General features: G+C 37.3%; 2 protein-coding genes across 2 annotated transcripts in view; both read right to left on the reverse strand.

The window, feature by feature from the left end:
- Positions 1-5,361: 5,361 nt before the first annotated feature.
- Positions 5,362-8,850, reverse strand: LOC311085809 (uncharacterized protein). Its single transcript, XM_084118430.1, has 4 exons — positions 8,705-8,850; positions 6,569-6,865; positions 6,247-6,381; positions 5,362-5,824 (listed from the first exon to the last, which is right to left on the reverse strand). The coding sequence occupies exons 1-4, from the start codon at positions 8,751-8,753 to the stop codon at positions 5,610-5,612; spliced, it is 696 nt and encodes a 231-aa protein (XP_083974556.1). The 5' UTR covers positions 8,754-8,850; the 3' UTR covers positions 5,362-5,609.
- A 14,265-nt stretch (positions 8,851-23,115) lies between these two features.
- LOC311085752 (uncharacterized protein) overlaps positions 23,116-27,988 on the reverse strand; it is a 333,708-nt gene continuing 328,835 nt past the window's right edge. The window contains exons 4-5 of the mRNA XM_084118372.1: positions 23,779-24,087; positions 23,116-23,442 (exon numbers count right to left, since the gene is read on the reverse strand). Coding sequence (XP_083974498.1) covers positions 23,213-23,442; positions 23,779-24,087 — 539 coding nt within the window. The 3' untranslated portion in view covers positions 23,116-23,212. The remainder of the gene's footprint in view (positions 23,443-23,778; positions 24,088-27,988) is intronic.

Genomic DNA, 27,988 nt, shown 5'->3' on the forward strand with positions numbered 1-27,988 from the left:
ATAATTTCCGATGCTCTTCATATTTCACTTTCTCATCTGGAAGATAAGGATACATATATTCGGATGCTGTTTATTGATTATAGCTCCGCCTACAATACGGTCATCCCACAGAAACTCACACATAAACTGTTTACACTTGGATTACATCCTAACCTGTGTGACTGGCTCCTGAACTTCCTGACGGGCAGATCACAGTCTGTCAGGATTGGGAATAGGACCTCAGCTCCTATCATTACAAACATGGGCACCCCCCAGGGGTGTGTTCTTAGTCTTATCCTCTATTCACTGTTTACACATGACTGTTGCCTCCCACAAAGACAACGTTATTTTAAAGTTTGCTGACGACACTGTAGTAATAGGACGCATCACTGGCGGGGACGAAACCGCCTACAGGAGGGAGGTGGCCAGTCTCGTTACATGGTGTAAGGATAACAATCTTACTCTAAACACAGATAAGACAAAGGAGATGATAGTGGATATGAGGAAAAAGAGGAGAACTCATCAGTCACTATTCATCAAAGACCTGGAAGTAGAGAGGGTGAGCAGTTTTAAATATCTCGGGGTCCATATTAGTGAAGACCTTACCTGGACACTGAATACAACACAACTTGTCAAGAAAGGACAACAACGACTGTACTTTCTGAGGAGACTTAGGAAGTTTGGTATGTCAACTAAGATTCTTAAGAATTTTTACAGCTGTGTTGTGGAGAGCGTTTTTACAAGTTGCATCACTGTGTGGTATGGAAACACTACTACTAAGGACCGTAAACGTCTGCAGAGAGTAGTGAAGACGGCTGAGAAGATCGTCGGGACTTCGCTGCCTACTTTGCAGGCCATTTACCATCGCAGAGTCCAAAGGAGGGCTGCTTCCATCATTAAAGACCATACCCACCCCCAGCATAGACTGTTTAAACTTCTACCGTCCGGTCGGAGGTATAGCAGTGTGAGATGCAGAACCTCCAGACTCATGAACTCATTTTATCCATCAGCCATCAGACTTTTAAACAGAGTTTAATAACTATAACAACCGCACATCTGTTGCAGTTATTTCTGGTATTATCAAGGAGCTGCTCTTAAATTGTACTTTAAAAATTGCATTTTAATATAAATTTGCACATTACATATGCACTTCTTTTAATACTTTTATAGCTTAATTTTTATTTTTATGATATTCTTTTTAAAAATATTGCTGTGTGTATGTCTGTGTCTTTATTAACGTCTTTTGCTGGGCATTCAATGTGGACAGCAAAGAAAGAATTTCATTGTACATGGAAATTCTATTTCCTGATTGTGCATATGACAATAAAAGCTTTGACTTTGACTTGACTTTGTGTCAATAGATCTGAAAGACGCGTATTTTAAAATACAGATAGCGTCACGTCACAGGCGATTTTTGAGATTCGCCTTCGAGGGCCAGGCATATCAGAACACAGTCCTGCCGTTCGGCTTATCCCTAGCACCCCGTACATTTATGATGTGCATGGATGCAGCGCTCGCACCCCTCAGGCTACAGGGCATATGAGTATTGAACTACTTGGACAATTGGCTGATTCTAGCTCAATCTCACTCGGAGCTCATAGAGCACAGGACCATTTTACTCAATCACCTCGAGAAACTGAGTCTCAGAGTCAATTGGGCGAAGAGTTCTCTGTCCCCCAGACAGATAATATCTTTTCTGTGCATGGAGCTGGACTCGCTGTCCATGATAGCACGGCTATCACCACAACGCACACTGGACATTCAGCGCGCAGCAAGCTCTTTCCGCTGCGGCGCGTCTGTCCCGCTCAAGAAATTTCATGATGCTAGGTCTCATGGCCTCAGCATCATCAGTGCTTCGGTTGGGCTCGCTCCGCATGCGACACTGCAGTTCTGGCTGAAAGCGCGAGTACCGCGCCGAGCGTGGGCCTCCGGTCTGCTTCATCTCAAGGTTAATCCGAAATGCATCTCAGCTCTGAAACCTTGGAAAGCAAAGGACTGGTACCAATCAGGTGTAAGCCTGGGGACTTCCTCGAGGGTGAGGGTGGTGTCTACGGACATATCCACCTCAGGATGGGGAGCGCTGCTCGAGGGCAGACCGTCATTCGGCCTATGGTCAGAACGGGAGAAGTTCCTACACATAAACTGCCTCAAAATGTTAGCAGTAGACAACGCGCTGACACGTTTTTGTCCCCAAAAAAGAGGACACCACGTCCTGGTCCGCTCGGACAACATGTCTGTGGTGTCCTACATAAATCGCCAGGGCGGCCTCAGGTCCCGGAACCTGCACAGGCTAGCAGAACGCCTCCTGGTATGGGCTCGGCGCAACCTGCTCTCGTTGAGAGCAGTGCATGTGCCAGGGCTCCTAAACATGGGACCAGACAGACTGTCCAGGAACAATGTTCCGGCAAGCGAGTGGTCTCTACACCCACAGACAGTCCAACTGCTGTGGAAGAAATTCGGCAGAGCGGAAGTAGACTGTTTGCGTCTCAAGAAAACGCTCATTGTCCGGAATTTTTCTCCAAGAGTAGGGACGCGCTGGCGCATGTATGGCCCCGCCGCCCGCTCTTTGCTTTTCCCCCTGTCTCTCTCCTGCCTCAGGTGATAGTGCGGATCAGGGAAGAAGGATGCTCAGTACTGCTCATAGCGCCAATCTGGAAAAACCAGCCCTGGTTCCCAGTTATGATGCAGCTAGCGAGCACTGCCCCATGGCCAGTGCCAGTGAGGAGAGACCTCCTCTGTCAGGCATACGGCTCGATATGGCATCCTCACTCAGAGCTGTGGTCCCTTCATGTTTGGGCCATCAACGGGTACCCGCTAACCTCCCAAGGGGAGTGTTAAACATGATCACGCAGGCTAGAGCTCCGTCTACGCGACGTCTCTACTCCTCAAAATGGTCAGTGTTTTCCGGCTGGTGCGCAGCTCGTGATGTGTCACCCTCAGACTGTGGGGTGACGGAGGTACTCTCCTTCCTACAGGAGCTGTTGGATAAGGGCAGGACCCCCTCCACGCTCAAAGTTTATGTGGCAGCCATAGCAGCGTTCTCAAGATCACGCTTGGTCAGTCGATAGGAAGGAACGATTTAGTTATCCGCTTCCTTAGAGGAGCCAAGAGACTGAATCCTCCCAGACCTCCTTCAGTCCCTGTATGGGACCTTTCTACGGTGCTGGAAGCCATGAAAGGTGGCCTATTCGAGCCTTTACAGACGATTGAACGAACACCTGTCTTTCAAGATGGTGTTTCTTTTGGCTCTTGCTTCAGTGAAGCGCATAGGGGACTTACACGCGCCCTCAATGAGCGTGACGTGCATGGAGTTTGGGGCTAATGACTCGAAAGTTATACTCAAACCTAGACACGGTTATGTTCCAAAATCCCTCAACACACCATTTAGGGCACAGGTCATGTCCCTGTCAGCCCTACCGGTCTCTGACGAGGAAGGAGACGCAAGCTTCCTTTGCCCAGTCAGGGCATTAAGAGCTTATGTGTCTCGCTCATCTGTCTTCAGACAGACAGCGCAGCTCTTTGTTTCGTTCAGCGGGCGGTCTACGGGTCTAGCCACGTCGAAACAGAGCCTATCCAGATGGATAGTTGACGCTATCGCGATAGCATACACTTCCAAGGGCATGCAATGCCCGTTGGGTGTCAGAGCGCACTCCATGAGAAGCATGGCTTCATCGTGGGCCTGGTCAAGTGGGATTGCCTTGCAAGATATATGTATGGCGGCAGGCTGGGCCTCCCCGTCTACATTTATAAGGTTTTACAACCTAGAGGTTCCCGCCCTACAGGCCAAGCTGCTGTTGGTCTAAATGACCAGTATTGTCTGTACTGATGCTCTCAGTCAGAATGCTGTGTCTGCTGAGCACAGTTCACTGATCGACAGTGCAAAAAAAAAAAAAAAATGCTATGGGCAAAATGTATAAGACGCACATTTTCCCCATCAGTTCAGGCCGTACCCTGCCCTGTCTGTAGGGTGTAGTCCGCGTCGAAGTGACGCTGATATATGTGGAAGAGCGCGGTTTCGCCCCTCCCTCTTCCCGGACTCCCTGTGAGTTCCCTGGGTGATTGTGCACTATATGAACCCCGGGCTTTCGCCCTTGGGTCTGTGGTGTCAGATCCCAGCACGCACGGCGTCTTGCATTGGGTCCCCTAGCGTAAGATACTCTTACGCAGTACGAGAGACCTCTCGTAAGAGAACGTACTCTGTTACTCACGTAACCTCGGTTCTCTCTAGTAGAGGGAACGAGTACTGCGTATCTTGCCGTGCATGCATACGCTCTGGTTTGCTTCGATGATGAAAAACCAGATATCAGCTGCCTGCGAGCTGTATTTATAGGCCTGGGCCACGCCTGTTTCGGCGGAACGTAATGCAGCGGGCGCGAAGCACCCTCACCGCCAGGCCTCGCTCGATAGGCTGCTGCAGTTGCCGCAGGACAGCCGATAGGCAGTGTGCCGTGTTGACTTTAAGATAATATAAATGAATGTCTAGGTTTATTGTTAAGAAGTCTTTTTCATGGCATGTAATTTTGCATAATAACCCCTGAATGAAATAACTCTGATATCAAACAATTATTAACTTTCTGTGTGGTGTTTGATTTGACATATTAGTTATAATCACAAAAAGAGCATTTTTTCCAATTCAACATTTAAAAAATTGCAAATAAGTTTCTTTATTGTTAAGTTTTATGTTGACAATTTTAATCTATTTGATGGAAGCCTTTCTGACTCTTTTTCCTTAACATTTCAATCAAACTAAACTTAGAGTAAAGAATAAGGTATATATGGCACAAGGATTTTAATGCACATAATGAAACATGGGGAAGCTCAAACAGATAAAAATGGCACAGATTTAACAACAGTTTCAGCAATGGCTGTAAAATGCCAATGGGAAGGTAAATACTAGATCAGTCAACCATTGGTAGCGTTCATTATCCAATTCCAATAATCTGCATGATAGGATTAGAAGTGTAAAGGAGTGTGGTAGCAAAAATATTAGGATTACGTATGTAACTCCTGTTCACGACGAAGAGAAAAAAGAGACTGTGTCATGGTAAAAAAACACAGACAGTCTCTCTAGGGGGGAAATCTGCTGAAATTGTGTTAGGGTTGCGGGAGGGATGCATTTATCTTTCGAGTGTGTGCTCGCTCTTTGCTTTCGAATTCGCAGCCTACAAATGCCCTTCTGTAAAGATGTAAACAACTGAGACCACAGCAAGTTTCACTTCCATTCGCAAACTTACCTTCAAGTAAATCACGTGATATCAGTGAATATCCAGACAACTGCTATTTGAATAATTTAGCAGTTGTAAAATATGATCAGTGCTCTATCATGTTATGACATTATAAAAATACAGTAGAACAGATATAACAAAAAAACAAGCTCCACGGTATTGTAAAACCAAATCTTTATTAAAGTCACCAAAAATGTGCAACAATTGCCTCTGTGAGACTCATTTCAAGGATACAACAGAACTTATTAAATCATTCAATGCCATTTGTGTTGCTAATTATTATTTTGTTTCAAGCAATTATTTTTAGAGTCATACATTTAATTGAATAGATCAATCAATAAATGGCCAATGAATGCAAAAAATATATAATAATCTGTTAATAAATAGCTGTGAAAGGAATTTGCTTTATATCTCATCATATCTGGAACTTAATGTTCTGCACAATTCATACTGATGGTCTGATTCCACATCAGATTTGCGGTAATGTTTAGTCTCTTCTATTCTGATCAGCTGTGTAGATCTGATGTCATAAAACAGCACAGCAACAGTAGCCACGCCCACCAGAAAAGAGAGAGCCAATCGAATCACAGCTTCAGTAAAACTACAACAGTGGATGTGATCTGAAAAACGCAAAAACAAAGAATCAGTATTGTGCATTAAGTCTCTTTTAAACTGAATTACAGGTGACAGTTTTGTGGGTTATTATTAGGAGTTCCAGTATCTAGTAGGTTGACAATGTGTGCAAGTGCCTCCCTGACACTTGTCTGTTGTCGGTTCTCCATTCCTGTAAACTCCCAAAAAGAAAGCAAGCAAATGCTTCAAACCGTCAATATCCATTAACCCTAAATCCCAGGGAATACATGAGCTGATCAAACGAAAATGTTGAATGCAATGTAAATTCACTTTGGGTAAAAGCATCTGCCAAATGCATAAAGGCAAGTTTTAATTGGTTTATGCAGTCGATTATAGGCCAATCACCAGCAGAAATATGAATATTATGTACTGCTTTGTAAATAAAAGCTAATCATCATCAGTGATGTACCTGAACTTGGCTTATGGAGTTCATTATTGTTGTTATTTTCCACTTGATTGACTGTTGAGTTGTTCATCACAAAGCTGGACGTCACATAATTTGAGCTTGGCGATCTTTCCGGTGATGAAGTACTTCGTGGAGATTCTGGAAATGACAGATGATACTGTGACGTTAGTCTCATCACACACACACTTTTATTCAGCCAATATCATAAAATGTGGATGTAAAGAATATTGAAAATAATAGAGAAGTAACATTTAAGAATTATGCAATGACCAATATATAATTCAAATGAAGGTTAGTGTAAATTAAGCCATAATGGTAAACTCACCATTGACAGTAACACTGAAACTCAAGTATTTGGTCTCATCGCCGCTAAGTGTTAGATGATAAAGTCCAGAGTCTGTGGTTCTGATGTTTGTGATGGTCAGAGATCCAGTTTGATCCAGTTTCAGTGTGTCTCTATTATAGGTTGTGTTGGTTTGCGTGAGTCTGCTAAATTCAGCTATTCTTGTGCTTCCAAACGTCCACTGTATCGTCAAATATTTCTGTGTTTCAGTAATATCAGAGTTTAGAGTGACAGAATCTCCCTCCATCACTGACACTGACTTCACTGCATCCGTCACATCTGAAAAAAAAGAAAGAAATATATTTTGTCACATACTAAAGGTCTGTTGATGATATCAACAAAGATTTAACAATAACTACATTACAAATACATAAAATTACACAATTAGGCTGTTCAGTATAATTGAGGAAAACCTTTTATCGACAACTTTAATAAAATATAGACACATAATGATGCTCTGAGGCACACAAAGGACAACAAAGCCCATATTCCAGGGCCCCTGGGCTCTGGCCCCAGTCTAAAATACATCCCTATGTACAATAAATATCATTTACACAAGGTCTGTGCTTTTGAAGAGTATTTGCAAGACTGCAGAACTGCAGGTCAACACAGGTCAAGCTGTTTTGGTGGTTCTGAAATTATTTGTTCCTCATTAATGGACACAATCAATTCTTCTTTTTGAATGGCACGTGATATTTCTTCAGCACTCGTTTTTGCGTGCTAACAGAAGTGAAACATAAAACACTCACTCAGCTGATTCAATCTAATTCAGTTCACTGATAGTTCATGGACTAATTTAGTTTTCATACTGAGGAAATTAAATGTTATAAACCACCTTAAATTAGCTAAATGCCTTTTGAAAACATGTTAATAATATCCTCCTGAGACCCAGAAAAAAAGGTTTTTGAATTTCGTTTTTTTTTTTTTTTTTGTTCATGTCATCACATTGTTTAGAGCATAAAAAACAAATGGTGAAAAAAATATATATATTTTTGAAAAATATTTTATTCATATGTTATGCTATGTGCTTTGTAGTGACTTAACAGGACTAAGTTGTTTAAAAAATAAAATGACATGAAGTTATATGTATAGGCAAAAACAATAGGATTTTTTTTTTCAATCACCAATAAATTTAGGGGTTTCAGGATTTCTTTTAACCCAAAATTTGTATAAAGATGATTCTCAACTATGTTATGAAAGATATAACGGAATTAATTGATACACCATTTTACTTTAAGCAATATGCCATAAATTAATATTCCCATTCAATGCAATGCATCTATACACTGTATCTAATTTGCACATTAATGTGTTCTTGGAGCAACATTTAATAAAAAAAGTAATAATTGGAATAATAATTGGCAACATTTTAAAAATAATATCTAATATTTCATTTAAATATTGATGTATAATTTATTTCCACTTGTTGTGTCTCCCAAAATGCCTGATAAACAAGTCCTGATGTCCTCTACAGTGGACACGTATGAAATCAATGCCCTGTTCTGTAACAGAAAGTCATTTTTTGATTTGAAACCCCATAACGTTTTCCTAAGATGTTGGTGTATGAAATACACTTTGAAAATTAGTCCGATTTAAATTATAATTACAATATATTATCATTTTTCCTACATTTGATCACTAAATTAATGTCAAGCATTTTTAAGGAGAAGTTGTTTTCATGGTGAAACCTCCAAACATTTGGTATCTCTGAAAAGCCCTGAATGTGCTCTTTACATGACACCCAGGTTGTGACATGTGACATGTATCGTGTCAGAGAAATTTACTAAAATGTCCATCAATTTATTTCGAATTTGTCCATTTTCAGTGTTTTACAAGATAAACTTGGTATGTTTCTAGTTGAATTCCAAAATTACTAACCACACTCCAAAACTAATAAAAAACAGCCTACTCTTGTAAACATATAGGCTATCTGACAAAACTTCCTTTACGAAAAAAGCATGGTTATTCCATGGTAACCACAAATTAACCATGGTTTCGTAACAAAAACAAAACAAAACAAAAAATAACTATACTATTACTATTATTATTTTACTATGATAAAAACATGGTTAATTTTCGAGGGTTAAGTTAAGTCATAAAAACACATTCATAACTTACCAACCAGACGACACAAGATAAAACAGAACAAAACAAAAGCGTTAACCATCTTCCCTGTCCGTTTGTTAACCACGATGTAAATGTGTGAAACTGAAATGATCCCGATTTTTGTAGCCGCATCATGTCGTCAGATCCCGGAGATCGGTCGCTAGTAGGCGTTCCCACATCCCATTGCTGGTTGCCTAGTAACGTTTATGAGTGACAGAAGTGGCTGTCAATGTTGTTGACATTGATTACGTTTTCTCACCGCTAAAAATGAACGTTTTGAAAGGGGAATATCGTATATAAATGAAATGTCCATAAACGCTTAATATCAAACATGAACTAGAAATTGCATGCTCTTTAAAGATTTTTATTCCAGACGAAACATGATCATTATAGAGGAGTTTGGCATAACTACTACTACTGTAAATAAACAATATAATGAACATACTATATATGTAACAATCAAATGATGATAGATGAATGAGACAAATTTAGCTGCGTTTTGGAACCATAAATAGAAATCTTAGTGGGGAAATTAAGGGAAGTCCCTATTAAATGCAATATAGGAACATTTGAGTTTTTTTTTTATTATTATTATTACAATATTCAAAAATCAGCTAGATTTCAGTTAAGACATAGTCTACGTGATTAAACTCTCTAATAAATAACACAGATTAATGTAGTACAATATTGGAATAACTTTTGCTTACTCGGTTGCTGCCACCACCTTTAATTATTTAAGCCAGTATACACACAACACACCACCACAACTTCAATCAAAATATGTTGTTTTATTATTAGAGGGGACTACAGGGACAGACTAAACACAACCTGGAAAGCCATAGAACTACACAGAGCACTACGTGAATTTACTCACTCCATTGGTGACAAACCCCAGAATCAATTATAGATAGTGGCACTTCAAACTCATTTAAAACCTCAACCTCATACACATCCAAAAACCCTAAACCCTCCCGGTTTCAGTTCCAGCCACCCACTACCTATGGGGTTCCATTTGTGCCAAAAATGAGTTGACTGCTTTGTGCTTTGTACTATACATTTGTCCTTGTCAACAGTCATCATCTAGTTGTTCGAAAAAATTGGTATAAGTTGATGTGTGTGTTCTCTGTTTATGTCGATTTGTTCTGTCGTCCTTACTGTATTGATCCTCCTTTTTCAGAAAAAATAGTATGTTGATGTGTATGTCCTTTGTTTATGTCGATTTGATCTGTTGTCCTGTCATCTTGTTCTGTCTTCCGTAGCCTACTTGAACTGTAAGTTAGTCCTATAGCCTACTGTCGTCCTGTTCAGTCATATTAACTGTCGTCCTGTTCTGTCATATTAACTGTCGTCCTGTTCTGTCGTCTTAACTGTCGTCCTGTTCTGTCATATTTACTGTCGTCCTGTTCAGTCATATTAACTGTTGTCCTGTTTAGTCATTTTAACTGTCGTCCTGTTCAGTCATATTAACTGTCGTCCTGTTCTGTCATATTAACTGTTGTCCTGTTTAGTCATTTTAACTGTCGTCCTGTTCTGTCATATTAACTGTCGTCCTGTTCTGTCGTCTTAACTGTCGTCCTGTTCTGTCGTCCTGTTCAGTCGTCTTAACTGTCGTCTTAACTGTCGTCCTGTTCTGTCGTCCTGTTCTGTCGTCTTAACTGTCGTCCTGTTCTGTCGTCCTGTTCTGTCGTCTTAACTGTTGTCTTGTTCTGTCGTCTTAACTGTTGTCTTGTTCTGTCGTCTTAACTGTACCTTGGGGAACAAGATTAGGCCTATATATATATATTATTGTTATTGTATAGACAATTGTAAATGTATCATTTTGATGATTTTTAAAAATAAAATGTACAATTGTCTATACAATAAAAAAAAAAAAAAATATATATATATATATATATATATATATATATATATAGGCATATATAGATATATAGATAGAATATATCTATATTATATAGATATATATTATATAGATATAGAATATATAGATTTTTATTATGAAAAATATTCAATAACTTCACTGTAATACAATGTACTGTCGCCAAATTCAGTTTACACATCACTGCTGTCCTTTTGGTTATACTACTACGGTGACGCATTGCTGCCACTGTGCCACATACATATTATTTTTTCCCCCTCAATTATGTCGTAATAACGAGATCTTATGTCGTTAACGACATCTTTTCTCATAACAACGAGATGTTATGTCATTAAAACGACATATTTTCTTGGCCTTATAAGGACATGTGTAGTCATGTACAAAATATGCCTTTATCCACATAAAATTGATAGCCTATCACGCCTTTATCACACTTCTACGTTCAAAAAGCTTAAGCAAATAGTAGCAGCCCTTAATCAGGCAAAATTAATCAATCAATTTAAATATATTTTATATAGGCCTATAAGTTTTTTTATATAATATATTATATATAAGATTTATTTTTGTTAATGGGCTATCTTCATTATCTAGAGATATAATTAAACAAAAAGTAGTCAAAACACATCTAACAGAACATAGCCTAAGTTGTTTATTTTTTTACAAAATTGTGTTCTTATTTTGTTTAATTAACGAAATGTCAATCTTCGTCAAAAATCTTAAAGATACAGCCTAAAATCTTCACATGTATAACGGATTGTCACCTTATAAACAGTAATTTGTGTGGTGGATTAAGCAATGCTATATATAAATATATGGTTAGTATCTTAATTTAAACTTTATTTTATTAGTTCATGAGCTAATTATGCTAACTCAATTTAATGTAAAGAGCTGGATACTAATTAAATAATGTAAAATATTAAATGTAGGCTATTGATTAGAGTTGTCATATGATTTTTCTAGACTAGTAGTCATTCAAGCAATTAGGACTAATCGCACGTTTATATTCTATCCTGGTGCAAAAGTAGGCTAATGATAATAAATGTGTCTGAAAAAAATAACGAAGCATTTTAATTGTTTATTAATAAACTAGTCTTTTCTAAATCAGTGTAGGCTGCCTGCAAACATATCTCCATATCTCCGCACTCCGCAGTAATGTATGCGCCTTTCATACGGACAGGATTACATAATCAGATGGTAGGCTACCCCATACGTATTTGCTTTCGATTGGATTTTTTCGTTGGTGGACATTTTTTTATAAGCTTTATATAGGCCTAGATAGCTATATTTCTCATGTCTGTGAGGCTTGTCTATACACTGTTTTTCAGTTCATTTTTGAGACGCTCTCAAATTCATAGAGATCATGAAAGCGCGCCCTGTTCGTTTTCTTTTATTTTACAAAAGCACAACGTTTTTTAGTTGTTGTGAGTTTACACAAATAAAAGTAGTTGCGACTTATGTATTATTCGTTTCTGTATGACCAGAAATGATGGAGAATTTTAAGTTGTTTCCACTGTTGATAGGAAAATGCGAGTGATGGCACCGGCGCCTCCATGTCATGCAGTGCGCGCTCCACACTCCGCACAAACACTTGGATATGCGCTTAACAATAGCGAACATTTATCCAGGTTAACGTTAGATCGAGCGGCCATGCCAGACGGATAAGTCCTCTTCATGTTTAACAAATCAAATTCTGTTGCATTTTCTTGCACCATTTGAAAAGGACGACTGAAACACTTAGCCTATACAGATAAACGCCCAATGCTGGTGTTTTTCTTTAAATACATTCGTTTAGGCTTTAAAATAAATATTGTTTGTGGGATAATTAATGCTACAATAATTTGTTTATTTTATTGGCTACTTATATTTTTCATTTTTGTTTTGCATTGAATACCATTTAAAGGATTTGCTGTGCACCGCAATGCATCTCCCATAGAAAGACACATTAAGAGCCACCTTTATTTTCTTTATAATAAAGGGTTGCTATAAAGGTGCTTTATTTTAGGTGCCTACATTTATTAATTTTACACCTTATTTATTAATAAGGTGTGTACAGAATTTGATCTTTTAACATTAATGTCCATTGGGGGCTGCTATTTCTTCAGCTTTTTGAAAGTAGATGTATGATAAAGACATGACTGGCTATCAATTTTATGTGGATAAAGGCATATTTTGTACGTGACTACACAGGCCAAGCAAATATGTTGTTTTAATGACATAACATCTCGTTATTACGAGAAAAAGATGTCGTTTTAACGACATAAGATCTCGTTATTACGAGAAAAATGTCATTTTAACGACATAACATCTCGTTATTACGACATAAGATCTCGTTATTACGACATAATTGAGTGGAAAAAATAATATGTATGTGGCAGCAATGCGTCACCGTACTATGACAACACTTATTTTGGGGAAAATACATTTTTAATTGTAACAATTATATAAATGTATAATTTTGATGATTTTAAAAAAAATATTTAATAACTTTACTGTAATTCACTGTACTGTCGCCAAATTCAGTTCACACATCACTGCTGTCCTGATGGTTATTCTACAACACTTATTTTGGATAAGTATCTTTTTGCATCATTTTAATGATTTTTATTTATGAAAAATATTCAATAACTTCACTGTAATTCACTGTACAGTCGCCAAATTCAGTTCACACATCACTCCTGTCCTTTTGGTTATACTACAACACTTAGCCTATTTTGGAAAAATATATATATTTTTAATTGTATAGACAATTATAAATGTATGATTTTGATGATTTTTATTATGAAAAATATTCAATAACTTCTTGTTGGTTATACTACAACAATTATTTTGGTAAAAATGTATTTTTGGATATTTTTTATGATTTTTATTTATGACAAATATTCAATGACTTCACTGTAATTCACTGTATTGTTGCCAAATTCAGTTCACACATCAGTGCTGTCCTGATGGTTATACTACAACACTTATTTTGGTAAAAATGTATTTTTGCATAATTTTGATGATTTTTATTATGAAAAATATTCAATAACTTCTTGTTGGTTATACTACAACAATTATTTTGGTAAAAATGTATTTTTGGATATTTTTTATGATTTTTATTTATGACAAATATTCAATGACTTTACTGTAATTCACTTTATTGGTGCCAAATTCAGTTCACACATCACTGCTGTCCTGTTTGGATAAATATATTTTTGCATAATTTGTATGATTGTTATTTATGAAAAATATTCAATAACTTCACTGTAATTCACTGTAGAGCTTAGATCGGGCCCAAAAAAATCAAGTCCGACCCTACCCGAGCCCGTATGAGCCCGAGCCTGATTTAAACCTGACCATTTTTTAATACGTGGGCCATTATAAATTCAGGGGCGGCGCCAGATTTTTTTTTAACGCAGGTGCTGAGGGGGTGCTAGTTATAGGCCTATTATACCGGTATATAAATACTATTAATAAATGAGCAACATTGGCCACTTAATATTTAATATTCAATTATTTTAATTATCACAATTAAAGTATTAATTTTATTAAATTGAACAAGCACAACATTCAACATTCAATCCAATATTATTAAAGATTTATTATTAATAATAATGTTATTTCAACATAATATTCCGTTATTTCGACATATGTGTGCGTGCAACAAGCAAGATGTGCATTTGTACATCCGGTGACGCGTGCATTGATTTTTATTAATAAACTAGTGTTTTCTGTCAGTGTCGACTCGGCTGCAAAGATGAAGTTCACGATCGCCATCTCCGTAGTGAACGCGCCCATATGGAGAAATGCACATCATGGATTACATAATCATAGAGTAGCCTATTTCTGGGGTGCGTTCTCCGATAACGTTGTCTCTTAGCGCGCTACGAAGACTCAAAAGGTACACCTTAACTACAGGTATACCTTTCCTACGTGTGTTCTCCGAACTATACCTTAGGATGTTGCTTAAGGTAAACCTTCTTAAGTTCGACCTTAGCAGGCGCTGTCCATGGTGGAGGCGCTGAATAGGTTGAAATCGATGCCTCGATGATCGATTGTGCGCTCTTTCCTTCACAGCGGTATAGGTAAAGTATTGAGAAAACAATGTTCTTTATAAAGAAGCGTTTTAGAAATAGTACAAACTGCATTTATCAGGGCTCATTGAAATATGTACATGCAGAAATAAATATGAGTATGTGTTTATAATTTAGCAAGTGTGCAATCCCAAACCCTCACGGCCATAAGTGTGTTAATGTTCTCCACAACGTATGCTGATTATCCACCAGCCATGTAGTTGACATACACTAACTGGCTCCGCGGACGGCGCCGTCTTTGATTTAAAACAAGTACTCGCTGTCTCGCTGCCATAGCTATAAAGTTTGTGTAAACTCATCTTTCTTTATATAGACTCCTAAGCCTTTTCTGTCAAATGGTTCGCCAGCTGATGTGCCTTAGGATAGTAATTAAAAAAGCTAACAACCATTAGTGTATGGAAACTTTATTAATGAAAACACTTCCATACACTGGGTGTAGGCTATAACAACTTAAGTATTTTATGTGTAAAATTTTAAAGTAAAGTAAAAATGTAATTTTAATACTAAATCAGATTTTATATTAAATGTTCATATAAAATTGTCTATATGTAATTAAACTGCGATGTAAAAAAGCTTTTTGCATAGTGACCAGGCCACTAGCGGTATGAACCGTCAGCAGCAATAAGGTATAGCTAAGAGCGCTCCAGACCAACCTTACGAACGTATGACTTACAGAAGGTATACTTAACTAAGAAGGTTTCGGAAACCACGTATTAACGATAAGGTACTTCTTAAGGTACAACTTAAGAACGACGTAGCGTTAAGGTAGTTTCGGAGAACGCAGCCCAGGACTGATGTGTGAACTGAATTTGGCAACAATACAGTGATTTACAGTGAAGTTATTGAATATTTTTCATAATAAAAATCATCAAAATGATACATTTACAATTGTCTATACAATAAAAAAATAAATATATATATATATATATATATATATATATATATATATACGTACTGTATATTTTATTGTATAGACAATTGTAAATTTTATTTTTCATAATAAAAATCATCAAAATGATACATTTACAATTGTCTATACAATTTAAATATATATATATATATATATATATATATATATATATATATATATATATATATAGGCCTATATATATATTTTTTTTTAAATAGGTGTAGTAGTATAACCAAAAGGGCAGCAGTGATGTGTGAACTGAATTTGGCGACAGTACAGTGTACAGTGTAAACTCATGAGTTATTAATCCGGGAAGTTCGAACAAGACGACAGTTAAGACGACAGAACAGGACGACAGTTAAAATGACTGAACAGGACGACAGTTAAGACGACAGAACAGGACGACAGTTAAGACGACAGGACAGGACGACAGTTAAGATGACTGAACAGGACGACAGAACAGGACGACAGTTAAGACGACAGGACAGGACGACAGTTAAGATGACAGAACAGGACGACAGAACAGGACGACAGTTAAGACGACAGAACAGGACGACAGTTAAGATGACAGAACAGGACGACAGTTAAGACGACAGAACAGGACGACAGTTAAGATGACTGAACAGGACGACAGAACAGGACGACAGTTAAGACGACAGTTAAGACGACAGGACAGGACGACAGTTAAGATGACTGAACAGGACGACAGTTAAGACGACAGAACAGGACGACAGTTAATATGACTGAACAGGACGACAGTTAATATGACTGAACAGGACGACAGTAGGCTATAGGACTAACTTACAGTTCAAGTAGGCTACGGAAGACAGAACAAGATGACAGGACAACAGATCAAATCGACATAAACAAAGGACATACACATCAACATACTATTTTTTCTGAAAAAGGAGGATCAATACAGTAAGGACGACAGAACAAATCGACATAAACAGAGAACACACACATCAACATATACCAATTTTTTCGAACAACTAGATGATGACTGTTGACAAGGACAAATGTATAGTACAAAGCACAAAGCAGTCAACTCATTTTTGGCACAAATGGAACCCCATACTGTTTTACATACATCCCCATTTCCAGAAAAGTTGTAACAATTTTGAAAATGCAATGAAATCAAGAATATGAGATTTGTCAATTCTCTTGATACTTTATTTAATTAACAAAATAAGAAAAGATCTCCAATGTGGTCTTTTTACTGACCACCTTAAATATATTTTATAAATATAAGCACATTTAGAATTTGATGGCTACAACATACTCCAAAAATGTTAGGACAGAGGAATGTTTATCACTGTGTCACATCATCTCCTTTTAATTACGCTTTTTAATCATTTGGGAATGAAGGATACCAATTGTTACCATTGCCATTTTTCAAGTGATTTATTTTTTAAATCTCATCTGATACATCTGCTACACAGTGTGTTGTCGTTGTCTGTTTCTTCTTTTCATGTTGGCTGTACATTTTCAAAAAGAGACAGATCTGGACTGCAGACGTAGAGTGTCTAAAGCCACTCTTTTGTAGCACATGCAGGATTAGACTGATGCATGAACATACCATGACAGACGTTTGCTTTTGCATTTACATTTGCACGCTTTTATCCAAAGTGACTACATTGCACTTCAAGGTACACATTTACATTCTTATTAATTCTTGCTTTCCCTGGGAATCAAAATCCATGACATTGGCGTTACAAGTGCCAGCGCTCTATTGTTCGAGCTACAGGAAAGTTAAAAAAATATATATTTTCATATTCAGTCACAAGGTGGCGCTAAAGTATCTGTTTTATCGGCGCTAACACGTTTGCTTTTGCATTTGTCACTGATGAATGTCTTTTGTCTCTGCCACTAAAAATTAGTGGTGTCAACAATAATCGATTCGGCGATGCATCGCAATGCGGGGCATGCACGATTTAGCATCGATGCGGCAAAGTGCCATAATCGATTATGTCACTGTTTTAGGGGTGTAACGGTACGCGTATTCGTATTAAACCGTTCGGTACAAGGCACGCATTTTCAAACCGAACGGTTATTTCAAATGTAAGCGCGTCGCGAGCGCGCTCATAATGTAGACGCTGGCGCGACCACAACATCAAATGGCAAACGCAATGTAAGCGGAACGAAACTGAGCTACTCGTGACGGACTGTTTATCAGTTTGGACCAACGCAGCGCGAGCCGATCTTATACTACACAGCGCTAAAAGATCCAGTAAAGAAAGCATTTGAACTCGCCACTAAAGTAATAACATCGCTGCGAGATCTAGTGAGAAACATTCACATTTCTCCGTTATTAACGGATCAAACAGCGCTGACGTGGAAACCATGAAGAAACATTGTGACGTGAATGAACTATCCAGTGTCCACAGATCTGCAATATTCACCATGGATTTACTGTAGTAACACTAACTGCAACTTTTGAAGTTTGGCAGGAATAGTAGGCTATAATGCTTTCAAGTAACGTTATGTCGGATTTATTTCGACATTATGAATAACATTGCTGCCCTCAAATGTTAATCTGAACTAAAATAAACATTTGTATATAAGCACAAAATATTACATTTAATTTTTTCCAAGGAGCTGTTTTGTTTTATGTGCTCTTAAGAAGAGTCAATTATAGCTCCATCATTGCTCAAAGAAAAAAAATGTCATACTTTATGATGTTAGTTCTAATAAAAAAAGAATTAAAAAAAAATCAAGGAAATTTCTCTGGCATTTCTTTCTTTTTGCTGTATCGAAAACGTACCGAACCGTGACACAAGTGTATCGTATTGAACTGAACCATGAATTTTGTGAACCGTTACACCCTACACTGTTTATTTTCTGGCCTTGAGTTGGACAATAAAGTTGAAATTTAATTTCAAATGGTTCTCAAGCAGAGAGAAGAGAAACATTTCTCATTCAAAGCACTGAAAGCAGTGATTTATGCTTTCTTTTTCAGGTTTGAAAATGCCATATTCAATACCCTGTACCATTCAATTTTATTTTATTTAATGACATTTATGTCAAAGATACAGGAGAGTGATAATACACACATAGCAGCCAATAAAATCTGTTGTTCAATATCTGACTGCTTGTATTGCCTCATGACTGATGAAAATTTTGCCTTGTTGTGTGCAGTAGAATTTTGATGCATCGCAATGCATCGTAGAATCGAATTGAATCGAATCTGGTGAATCGTAATCGAATCGAATCGTGAGGGCAGTGCCAATGCACACCCCTACTAAAAATGTTATGTCCGTTTTCCCCCAAAACAAGCTGAATCATAAAATGGCCTGATTATTTGTAAGCGGCATATACATATTTTCAAAAAAATATTTCTTTAAATGATATTAGAAGTTTTACCAGTGACTATGACTAACAGACAGATTTTCCTGACATGTCCTGGCTAAGATTTTTCCTAATTTTTCCTTGGGATTTTCTTTTTTTCCTATTGTTTTCATACTTGCTCAAGGTAATGACTGAAGAGAAGGCTGGTTTGTTTGCAGACATTGTACATAATCGACCAATCATGGCCTGGGATCTACAGAAAACAGTCAAACAAAGCAAGTATGAGGGCTATAGAGAGCACATCAATAGGGAACCAAAGCCAAATCCCAGATATTTCAGGCAATTTAGAAATCCTGGCCAGGAAAATGTCTTAGGAAAATAATTGTGTACAGCATACTTCCCCAATGCAGATGTCACTGCTTTAGCGCCACCTTGTGACTGAATATGAAAACATATTTTTTCATAATATTCAAGCAATGGTCTTTGTGTTCATGAATGTTTTTTTTTGTTTTTGTTTTTTTTGAGAGAGAGAGAGAGAGACAATTTCGGATGTTTTCAACTCAAGGACTGGGTAAATATAGGACAGAACACATGTTGGATTAATTTTACACAGCAAAGTGGGTTGTTTAATTATTTGTGTTGATTCATTTTTACTATAGTGGCAACTTTTTTTGTTATTTTACCTCATACATTTTTATGGATTAACTTAAATACTGTAAACTTAAAAAAATAAAATAAAAAAAACTCACAAAACCAATGGTTTGCATGATAATTTCTTTATTTGAGGGCACCACTACAACATGAGATTAACAACAACTGCTGAATTGATGAGGAATTCACAATAAAAACGGAAAAAAATACTAACTATGTTACATCAGAGATAAAACAGTAAAAACATAATTATTCACTGGCTTAGTTCAATAAAATGTCTGATCTCAAACCCTAATCAAACACATTTGAAGCAGCAAATCATTAAAGGTGTAACAGCAACAGTAAGTGTGTTGGAGCAGGTTGAACTGGAGTCTGCAGTAAAGCAGCCCTACAGGAGCAGGGTTGGCCCCATGATCTAGAGATATCTAGCTCCATCTAGTGGTTGGAAGAAAGTGAAAATGATGTGTAGCCAAGTATGATGTCTCATGCTCTGCATTTCACCCATCCTAGTGCGCGCACACACACACACACACACACACACACACACACACACACACACACACACACACACACACACACACACACACACACACACACACACATGTAGTGTTTTCATTTTTTATGGGGACTTTCCATAGACATAATGGTTTTTATACTGTACAAACTGTATATTCTATTCCCTTACACTAACCCTACCCCTAAACCTACCCATCACAGAAAACTTTCTGCAATTTCACATTTTCGAAAAAACATCACTTTTTTTATTTATAAGCCGTTTTCCTCATGGGGACCAAAAAATGTCCCCACACGAACAAGGATTTCGGATATTGCCATCCTTGTGGGGACATTTTGTCCCCACAACGTGATGATTACCAACTCACACATACACACATACACACACACACCCGGAGCAGTGGGCAGCCATTTATGTTGCGGCGCCCGGGGAGCGATTGGGGGTTCGCTGTCTTGATCAAGGACACCTCAGTTGTGAGTGATGAGAGTGTAAGAGAGTGATGTTCATTGTAGGTTACAAGTCCAACTCTCATTATGCCACAACTGCCCACAGAAGATGTTTAATGAGAAAAAAAATAATCTGTCACTGACTGGTAAACGATTTAATATATAATATGAAGTCTAATATAAAGTAATATTTTTTTATATTTTATATACTTTCTTCTGTAGTTTGCAAATAAAAATTGTATTTATTCAAAACAGACGGTTTATGGATACTGTAGAAAGGACTTCAAAGGAGAACGTGCCTCCAGATACTGAAGTTACAACGTCCACCATCAGGGGTGAATTATATATTCAAAAAGATTTTGCAGTTTTAATGCCTTTAAAAGTGTTGTTTTTCCATGTTCAGTCAGTAGTTTGTAAAATTCTGACATGTATATTGGTCATAAACCACTGATAAAAATGCATTTAATACACCATAAAGATTAACTGTGTGTGATGCCTGACCTTTTGACCTTTAGTCTAAATCATTCACACAGTGACATTCAGGATCGCATTAAACACATAGTTGATGTTACTGTGTTTAATGTGACAGTAATGTGTTTAATGTTAAACACAGTCACATAAAGTCTGCAGTAATCAGTCATTTTGATTTATCGGTATTTATTTGTCTCCAGTTAACATGGATGTTTAGATTATTTCAGACGAAAATTTAAATGCCATGAAAACACATTGTACATTCACATGTAAAAAAAAAAAAAAAAAAAAAAACAGGCGTAACTGCATATATTTTGACACTTTAAGCTCTTGACATTTCTATGAAGAACTGCTTATCAGCATTTTGTATTTTAGCAGAAGTGCATTAAACCGCAGTGTGTTTAGAGGTTAAAGTGTCTGCACAGTTATTCTCTCTCATCTGATTTCAATTGATCACTTGGACAAAATATGTCTTTAGTTGATGTAAAGCATTCAGATTGTTGTATTAAACTCATCTCTTGCTGAAAGGCATTTGATTCAGTGACAGATGCAGCTGATGTTGGTTTGTGAAGAGCAGAAAAACACAGACTAAATTTGGTAATGAATTTAACAATGGAGATATTTGATCAGGTCAAACATCTGTGAGTCATGGGATTCACAGCAGACAGGAGTGTCAAAATGTGTATATAGTCATATATAGTTGTGAGATAAAGATCAATTTAAGAGAAGGGAGAAACATAAACTAAAGAACTGACTAAAGTTCACACATTTATTTTTGTGTTCGTGACTGTGGTCATTTGTTTTACTTCTCAGCTTCTCAAGTTCCTATTCTAGTAGTCAACATCTTCCTAGAACTGTTTAACAGTGTGTTTTCAACAGAAACACCAGCAGCCATGATGAGATTAATGTTGTCAACTTTTAAAAGACATTTTTATAGGTTTGAATGTGCATTTCTCTTCTTTTCATGTAATAGTTATATCAAAGTCATATGTATTTTTATTTTATTTATTTTTATCACAGAGAGTGGCCTATTGTGTCTCTGGTATTTTCTAAATAAAACTGTCTGATAAATAAGTGTAAGTAAAAATACATTCAAAAGATAAATGAGACCAGAACAAAGAAATGAGGGATGTCTCTTCTGAAGGTTGGTTGCATATTGTATTTTGGAAAGCAAAATATTTGATCAGTCATGCAGAAAACTTGACAGTGCAAGACTCATGGTGAGTTACTGCACTGAAGCCACTGAATGGCCAATTTTTTTTTTTTTTTTTATAGCAATAACTAATCTATTTAATTGTATAATTTATAATTATAGGCCTATCAATGAGGGACTGAATGAACAACTCCAATTAAGGTGATGACAGATAATGTTAAACTAAATAACTAACAAAAAACATAAATACTCATTTATAGGGAGAGACTGATTTGAAGATGCACAGTGACAAGTACTGAAAAAACAAAGTCACTGAATCTTATAGAATCTGTTTATTTAAAAGAAACATCCAAACAAACCAAACCGATTTACTACAATGAATGGTATTTTCCAGTGTTACATGCGAGAGAGTAGTAAGTGTTTTTTGTTGTTGTTTTTTTTTACCTTTGATCGAAGTGAAGTTGTATAAAGCACAATACAAATGAAACATTGGTTTACTGCACAACACTGCTAAAACTCTCAGCTGTATCTGTTATCCCAATCCAAATCATTTTCCTTATCTTGTTATTCAATTCCAAGGCTTATAATAATACAAAACAATACGATCATTATATATTGATTGTGATTAATCACAGTGGGTCAGGCACTATTTTTGTTTTAGAATATTTGTATTGTTAAAAGTAATAAAGAAACACAACTGTAATTCAAAATATTTGTATTTTATTTGAATGGAATAAAATATCACTTAAATGACATTTATAATAAATGATATTTACTCAAGAAAATGATATAGTCAAAGCAGTTCAAGAACATCTCAACCTTCCTGTGTATCTGATTAATCAGAGTTTGATGAAGATGTTTGCGCTCTCTTCTTTTTTGATCTGAATTCATAAACCAGCACAGCAACAGTAGCCACGCCCACCAGAGCAGAGAGAGCCAATTGGATCACAGCTTCAGTGAAACCACAACAGCGGGTGCAGTCTTATGAGAGAAGAAATGGACAGGGTAATAATAAGAAATAAAATTTAATTTAATTTGTGAACAATACACATATATAGTGTCATAGATGTACCTGCACATGTGTGGCAGAGTGTGTTGATGTCCAGATGTGTGGTCTGGTTGCTGATGGGATTGTAGATCACACAGCTGTAGGTGTTTTTATCCTGATATATTCCACCTCCAGAGGTAGAGAGAGACTGATGCTGAGATCACACACACTGATGCTGGACAATACACTGATTCCTTTGTACCAGGAGAGAGTCGCATCACTCACATTTGACACTGATGAACACACCAATGAACAATTTGACAATGATGATGATGATGATGAACAAGTGTGACTAAATATGACAGGAACAGGCAGACGAGCTGAGAACAAAAACATGAGAGCTCTAATTTACAGTAAGAACATTTTCATTTTATTGGTCTTTATTTGATGTGAGAGTCTCTCTCAACATAAAGGATTCATGCTACACTGAAATTAGAGTTTAAGTGTCACACAATTCATTACATAGAAATGTACTGCAAATACATTTCTAAAATGTCATTTCTATAAAAGTGACTGACACAGAACATTATCAAACACAATACATCATATTAACCATGCTGGAAATGATCATGACATTTTGACAAAAGACAAGAATGACAATGATGATGTACAGACATTGTTAAATTACTGAAATTGTGAAAAGTGTTTTAACTCACCATAGACAGTAAGATTGAATGTGTTGAGCGGCGTCTCTGATCTGCTGCTGGTTACTCTATAAAGTCCAGAGTCTGTGGTTCTGGTGTTTGTGATGGTCAGAGATCCAGTCTTCTCATCCAGTTTCAGTCTGTCTCTGAATCTCTCATCAGGATAATCTGTCTTATAGTTGATTTTAGCTATGAGATAATTGTTGTGGACAGTTCTCCACATTATCAGATCATCTGTCTGTATTTCAGTATCAGTGTTTAGAGTGACAGATTCTCCCTCAGTCACTGACACTGACTTCACTGCATCAACACCAAACACTCCTGAGAAACAAACAGAAACAGTTACTCGGAAAGAGGGTTTTAGCAATTTTGAAACTATTTGAACTAAATATTTGTCAGGGCAAAACTAATTTTCACTGCACTCATTTCAATCTATAATTCTATAATTAAATAAAACCTTTCATACTGGAAGGGAAAATCGGCACCATTCAGAACACCGTTCATATGAACACAAAAGTATTTTTGTCTAATAAAACATACATTTTATGGGAAACATTGAATGTGTGGACAAATAATATAACTGAAGTAAAGCCATAAAAATACTTACCAGACAGACTCCATGAGCACAAACAAAAGAAAAAAAACACCCTGGACATTTTTTTCAGAAGTGTGCAAAAGAGTTTTACAATAGAAATCTTATAATAACCAGTTCTGGCGCTCATGAAATGTTAAATGTGCTGCCGGTCTGTTGTGAAGTGGTTTAGTGAAACTCTACACTCAGTGTCAATAAACTCCTGCAGTAGACAGCCCACAACAGACTGTACAAGCCACATGACTTCTCAAAATGAGAAAGAAGAACAGAGAACGTGATATGATTCAAATGTTCACATTTTCTATTATTAAAACCAACTTAAATCTCTAGGCCAGTGGTTCTAAAGAGAGGACCATGAATTGAACTGAGTGTGTCAGATATAGACATACAGATGTACAGTCAGTAAATCCCCATGAAATAAAGGAAATAACATGAAGCCACTGCTTGTCTAAGAAGTCAAAATTGAGTCAGACATCTGGGTAGATTTTTCCCCTACGGACCTGACTTAGGTTGCACCTGGAGTCCTTGACACCTGAAAATATTACACTCAGTTGAGTTACCTCTGAACGCGCGAGTTGACGCCTAAGCTGCAATCCAACCCTGCCTAAGAGTCTCACAAAGAGTCGAACGAAGTCTCGCCCCCTATCGAACACTATCACTTGGGAATAAGGTCTCTAGTGTTCTTAATGCGATCCACACTATCACTTGGTTGTAAGGTCTCTAGTGTTTCCCTAAATAACTTGTTTCCCTCCCTAGCTTTCTTGCTGCGCAGCAATAATCGACAAACAGACTTCAGCAAATGTCCTTTAAATGCTTTTTCTCAGGGAAGTTCCCAGAGCAGTTCTCAGGGAATCTCTCCCAAGAAGAAGCAAGGAGGATCTCAGACAAATTCCATTGAGAATCACACCAAACACACAGTTACAACTGTTTTTATAGAATTGAGAGGTAAGTCAAAATGACATGAATTTGATTGGTTCTTCATTTGCAAAACCTTCTGTTACTAGGTGAAGCAAACTTTGTTTTAACGATACTTCATTGTTAATCACAAGGTTTCATTTACCATATATGTTATTTTTACACACACAACCAAAGTCAAATGGGGGAAGGCAAGGTACAAAAACACATGACAGAACATATTAGTACATTGTGTTTCAAAGTGTTAGAATGTTAGGTAAGGTTAGATGTTAGAAACATGGTTAAATGTATATTACACATCGCAGGAGGAGTGAAGGTGCTGCTCTATAAACTTACAAACCAAGACAGATACAATCTAATTATTTGCTAGCTTAGTTCAACAAAATGGCTAATTAGTCCAGCATAATTATTCAGCTGTCTCTCCATCTAGAGATATCTATATCTCCATCTAGTGGCTGTAAGAAGAATTTCATTAAACAACAAAGACTTGTAGGTCTAAATCTTTATGATGACGCTGAACATGACAAATCCAGAGGAAAAATGAGAAAAACAACATTTCCTCACAAAGGCAGTAATAATTTTTTTTTCACTTCATTACAATTGCCACTATTTTTGACGGATAAAGAAAAAGTTTGAAAAGAGTTTGTTAATGCAATGAAAAATAAACCGTTCACACATCATCCATTTTATTTTAGGGTCATTACTACACATTTCATCATGTGTCCAGGTGCTGCACTAACTTCTACAATAAAAGGACTGGGCCCGGTTTCCCGATAACGCTCACTCTAAGATATATCTTACCAAAGTTGTTTATGTTCCTAAGTGTGTTCCCCGAACCATACCTTAGGAAGCTGCTTAAAGGGACACTCCACCCATTTGCATTAAGCTTTGCATTGTTAGAAACCCAGTCATACTATTGAATGGTCGTGCAACACTCTCTCATTTTCCCCTGAGACGGGAGAAATCCGTTATTTACCTCTTACACTTCCTCCCACAATTACGCAAAAATCGTCATTTTGCGTCATTGTCGGAGGAAGTGTAAGAGGGGGGGATTTCTGTTGAGACTACAAGTAGTTCCTCATCTTTCCCAGGGGGCGGGACCCGCTCACGCTACAGACCTATTACAGATCAGTGGGTGGGACTTTACTCTCTGAAACTGAAAGCAATATCCTCCATCTTGTTTGAAGCTAAGCTAACAGGCGCTGTGGTGTCATTATTGTTTTGTGTCACTATTGTTATTATTGTGGTGTCACTATTGTCATAAGATGTAAAGTTATGACAATAATGGAGGAGAGTGCTCAATATGATATAGAGGAAGAGGATTTCGGAAGTCTGATGCTTGAAATCAGGTGTTTGTGGCTACCTTTACAAGCCGCATTATAGCGAAGAGCAGCCGAGGCAGAAGACCTGCCTGCCGCGGACGAGGAGCCCGGACTGGCTCGAGTTAGGGCGGACTGGTGGCGCCGGTGATCTCACTATGCAACTACGAACAGTTAAGTGCTATTCGGACGCTAATATTGTTTCTCATGGGCTCGTCCGGTATTTTAGTCGGTGATTTTAGTGCCGTCCGAATCCATAATATCAGTGTTTTTCTCATTTAGACATTTAGATAGGTGGGCAAATGCATTTTTTTCTCAGTGCATGCATTGTTTTAGTTTGACAGGGTCGGTGCTAGCTTAGCTTAGCATAATGAATGGAATCCTTTGTTGCCAGCTAGCATGTCCTGAGTAAAAGTGATATAAAAAAAACAAAAAACCCACCTAATTACTTCTTGTGGCCTGCGTATTCACAACAGGTACAAATAGCGATGCAGATTAACACTAGGCGATTTCCTATGCAGATATTGACTTGGGACTATATTAGGGGGAAGCACAGGCGAAGCACTGCTACTTGGGCGCAGAGATATCATGCCCAAGTAGCAGTGCTTCGCCTGTGCTTCCCCCTAATATAGTCCTTAATATATAAGTCAATATCTGCCTAGGAAATCGCCTAGTGTTAATCTGCATCGCTATTTGTACTTGTTGTGAATACGCAGGCCACAAGAAGTAATTAGGTGTTTTTAAAAAAAAGTTTATATCACTTTTACTCAGGACATGCTAGCTGGCAACAAAGGATTCCATTCATTATGCTAAGCTAAGCTAGCACCGACCCTGTCAAACTTAAACAATGCATGCACTGAGAAAAAAATGCATTTGCCCACCTATCTAAATGTAGGAAAGAAGGTGAATAAGCCCTATTTCAAAAAATGGTGGAGTGTTCCTTTAAATCCTTTTTGATCACTGCCGAGTATAGTATTTACAAGAACAATATTTCATCGTAGCTCCACCTCAGCGAACAAAAATGGGAAAGAGAAGAAGGCACGTACATTTTTGAAAAGGTTATTGTGCCAGCAATATGTTACAATTTTAAAATATGTAGGCTAGGCTATTATAGGCTATTATAGTTTGGATTATTTTTTATAATATCCAATAATCATAATAAATTGCAATTTCAACTATTTCTGAAGTGCTTCATTTATAAAGATCACCGCTTTCTCACATAAACAGCCCCTGCACAAGAGAATAATTGATTCTCGAGCCATCGATATCAAACAATTCAGCACCATCGCCACGGACAGCGCTGGGTAACGTCGCACGTAAGAAGGTATATATTAAGCAGCTTCCTAAGGTATGGTTCGGGGAACACACTTATGAACATAAACAACTTTGGTAAGAT

This window comes from Abramis brama (genome assembly GCF_963993115.1).
Source record: "Abramis brama genome assembly, chromosome: 6".
NCBI classification, from domain to species: Eukaryota; Metazoa; Chordata; class Actinopteri; order Cypriniformes; family Leuciscidae; genus Abramis; species Abramis brama.

Excerpts from the sequence above, each read along its gene's own strand:
- LOC311085809 (XM_084118430.1), bottom strand. The coding sequence starts at position 8,753 with ATGGTTAACGCTTTTGTTTTGTTCTGTTTTATCTTGTGTCGTCTGGTT. Across the intron at positions 6,866-8,704 it reads TATCTTGTGTCGTCTGGTTG|ATGTGACGGATGCAGTGAAG; the intron begins GTAAGTTATGAA and ends CTTTTTTTTCAG. Across the intron at positions 6,382-6,568 it reads TTTCAGTGTTACTGTCAATG|AATCTCCACGAAGTACTTCA; the intron begins GTGAGTTTACCA and ends TGTCATTTCCAG.